The following is a 3,568-nucleotide window of genomic DNA, read 5'->3' on the forward strand; positions in this document are numbered from 1 at the left end:
CCTGTCTCAACAACAGGTTAAGCAGAGCAGTGAGTGTGGGAGCCGCATGTCCACAGACACCCAGGTTGGTTCTGAGAACCGAAACAAGAACGAGTCGGGCCTAAAGGGAGGTGCTCTTTTCTTGTCATTGTGGCTGCTGGTTCATGTGAGCAACAGGTTGAAGGACAAATTAGTTCATAATCAATAATTTAACATCATCTAGTTGAAATGGAAACTACAATGCATTTCTGATATTAAATTATATTTGATCCAATTTCAAATGTTTGCTAACAAATAGTTTTGGTGGCTCCAAAGAATAGATCAGCTTTCTTTCTAGACTGATGCATAAAAACCCAATTCTCCTTACTGCTGGTAATTGAATGTCTATTTTTGCATAAATAGATGCTGGTATTAGATCTATAAATTCTTCTGCATCAGCAGAGTAAATGTATCAGTGTGTCTGATGTTGAGCTTTTTCAGCTAATCTGTGATGATGTTTACTGACCTTGCCCAAATTAAACTCAGCATTCCACCACGGATTATCGGATACGATCGTTTGGGTCTTACGATATATGGAACCATAGAACATCTTGGCATAGCTATGAACAAAGAGGAGCCATATAAAAGGTGTGCTCATCAGGTTCCATAAGGTCTTTGTTTTTTTTAACCTTTGCTTCAACCCACCTGTCAGTTTGTAAAATCACATCTCCTTTGAGATTCCAGCCTCGAACAATGGTCACTGATAGAGTTCCCCTTGAGGCGTGCAGAGGGTAGCAGTTAGAGGACAAATCAGGAGTAGATCCCTCACAGTGTGGCTCTTGGGGTGATTTCTTCACAGCATTGTCCTCCAAATACTGCTCAATAGCAGATTTCACTGCTGCTTTTTGAAGCTTGTTTGTCACAAGCTGATAGAGAGGTCGAAACATTGAAACGGAGTCCGAAACAACATCTAGATGTTCTTTCAGGCTCTTTAGCCAGTTCATGTAGCCCTTGGAATCATTTTGGGAAATTGAAAACTCCCCCAACCAACCATTTCCTCCAGAAACCTCTGTGAAGTGTTGGTGGAGACCAGAGCTGAAGTTAGTGGCAACATCCTGGTTTTTTAGGACACTAATGCAAGAATTCGGGACACTAGAGAGATTCATCTTCCCCAAGCCAACAGCAACACCCATAGATAAACAGTTGTGGGTCTGGGTGAAAGAACAGAGATTTTTAAAAATGCTGCATTACACCAGATATGTACAAAAAGAGCCAGTCACAAGCAGAGATGAATATGTTCATGTGGAAATCCTCNCTTTATGACAACAGTCATAAATATTCATGAAGGCTTATTCATGTTCATGACAGGTGTTATGTCATGTTTATGAAAGTGTCACGTCAGTCTTATTCACCCCCCTTCAAATAAAGTGTTACCGATAATTTCAATTAATAAATTTCATCAGCCCCTCTTGATTTTAACCATAAAACTGTAAGGAAACAATGATCAGGTTGAAAAATTTGTCCCCTGGTTCTTCGCTTTGCTGCATACAGAAGGTCTTGACCAAATAGTTTTGTGACACGTCCTGTAACGTAACTATGTCTCTCTCTCTTTTATAGTAACACATATAAATCGTAATTCATACAACTAATACAAGATTTGTCAAAAATATATGAAGTCAACAACTTGTAGCAGTTTCAAAATTTTTATTGTCATTAAAGGGAACACAATTTCTGGTTGTATATATTAAAGCATAGTTATTTCTTGTGATTAAATGTTACACAAAATCTTAAATTTTTTTCATTGTATGATAAATACACATTTAGGTAGGTCTTTAACAGAGTTTCTATCAGATTTAGTGAGTTAATTTTATATGATGAAATGAAATGCTTTTATTCCCAAAACTCACCAATCTCCTGCCACTAAGAAGATGGTTTATAAAGGTTGCACTTTTCTCCAGTCAGATACGGGTCACAGGTCAGCGTGTATTTAACCTCAAAGCCTCCTGGAGTGGCTTTGCACGTGAAAGTGTGAGTGCCAGGGCTCAGGTACTTCTCGCACTTTCCGAGAAGTTCGTCAGATTTCCAGTCTTCATCCCAAACCTCAATCTTCAGAGCCAGCCTTGTGTCAACCTTCATGAGAAAATTTGAATGGAGGATCATTCAGATGCATATTTTCTCGTTCATAGTCAAATTATTTAGGTGATACAGAAAATAAAACTGTTTTCCATGCATCTCAAAAGTTGATAAATGCAGAGTAATGTTAGCCAAAACACAACAGCACAAGATATGAAATACATCAGCTAGGCTGTCTGTTTACACAATATATGTGTAAAGTGGTTTCTGTTCAAATATTTTCAGATTTTTTTCTACTTTTATTTGTACTCGACCATAAACACCATGAAATGTGCATGGTCTATTCAAGTAAAACCAAATACTTTTTCATGCAGGTGCTGCCGGTTTCCTCCCACAGTCCAAAAAAAACATGACTGTTAGGTTAATTGGTCTGTCTAAATTGCCCCTAGGTGTGTGTGTGTGTGCGCATGGTTGTGTGTCTGTGTTGCCCTGCGACAGACTGGCGACCTGTCCAGGATGTACCCTGCCTCTCGCCCAGAACGTTAGCTGGAGATAGGCACCAGCACCCCTCCCGACCCCACTGAGGGACAAGGGTGTTCAGAAAATGGATGGATGGATGGATGCAGGTGCTGACCCAGTATCCCAAAACATAAAGAGTCTGCAGCCTGGCTTGGATCTAGAAATGGAGTTGATTGTACATTCCCCAAGTTCAGAATATGCAGTTTGTCTGCATTACATATCATTTTATACTTTGATTTGTCTTATTTGATTTATTTATTTCAGACAGGTTTTTAAAAACAAAAAATAAGCAATCAGTAGGACAGAGAAAAGAATTGGGAAAAAAGTTTTTACTTTGACATTGAAGGTTCATTTTGTACATTTGTTGTTTGGAAAGCCAAGTTTTTATGCTTATGATTTATTTGAAAAAGCAATAAGAGAGGGTCAGCACTTCCTGTCTCAACAACAGGTTAAGCAGAGCAGTGAGTGTGGGAGCCGCATGTCCACAGACACCCAGGTTGGTTCTGAGAACCGAAACAAGAACGAGTCGGGCCTAAAGGGAGGTGCTCTTTTCTTGTCATTGTGGCTGCTGGTTCATGTGAGCCACATGTTGAAGGACAAATTAGTTCATAATCAATAATTTAACATCATCTAGTTGAAATTGAAACTACAATGCATTTCTGATATTAAATGACATTTGACCCAATATCAAATGTTTGCTAACAAATAGTTTTGATGGCACCAAAGAATAGATCAGCTTTCTTTCAAGACTGATGCATAAAAACCCAATTATCCTCACTGCCGGTAATTGAATGTCTATTTTTGCAAAAATTGATGCTGGTATTAGATCTATAAATTCTGCTGCATCAGCAGCGGAAATAGATCAATTTGTCTGTTGTTGAGCTTTTTCAGCTAATCTGTGATGATAACGTTTACTGACCTTGCCCAAATTAAACTCAGCGTTCCACTGAGGATTATCGGATACGATGATTTGGGTCTTGCGGTTTAAGGAACCATAGTACATCCTGGCATAGCTGTG

At 39.0% G+C, this 3,568-nt stretch overlaps 1 protein-coding gene across 1 annotated transcript; it reads right to left on the reverse strand.

The window, feature by feature from the left end:
• Positions 1-1,803: 1,803 nt before the first annotated feature.
• On the reverse strand, positions 1,804-3,568 carry LOC107837656 (perforin-1-like). The gene is made up of 2 exons (XM_016677771.1): positions 3,470-3,568; positions 1,804-2,088 (listed from the first exon to the last, which is right to left on the reverse strand). The coding sequence occupies exons 1-2, from the start codon at positions 3,551-3,553 to the stop codon at positions 1,879-1,881; spliced, it is 294 nt and encodes a 97-aa protein (XP_016533257.1). The 5' UTR covers positions 3,554-3,568; the 3' UTR covers positions 1,804-1,878.

The sequence above is a fragment of the Poecilia formosa genome, unplaced genomic scaffold, assembly GCF_000485575.1.
Source record: "Poecilia formosa unplaced genomic scaffold, Poecilia_formosa-5.1.2 Scaffold164, whole genome shotgun sequence".
Taxonomy (NCBI): Eukaryota; Metazoa; Chordata; class Actinopteri; order Cyprinodontiformes; family Poeciliidae; genus Poecilia; species Poecilia formosa.

Bases quoted from the DNA above. Each gene is read 5' to 3' on its own strand.
- LOC107837656 (XM_016677771.1), bottom strand. From the start codon at position 3,553: ATGTACTATGGTTCCTTAAACCGCAAGACCCAAATCATCGTATCCGAT. The intron at 2,089-3,469 runs GTCAGTAAACGT...TTTCTCATGAAG, and splicing joins CTGAGTTTAATTTGGGCAAG to GTTGACACAAGGCTGGCTCT.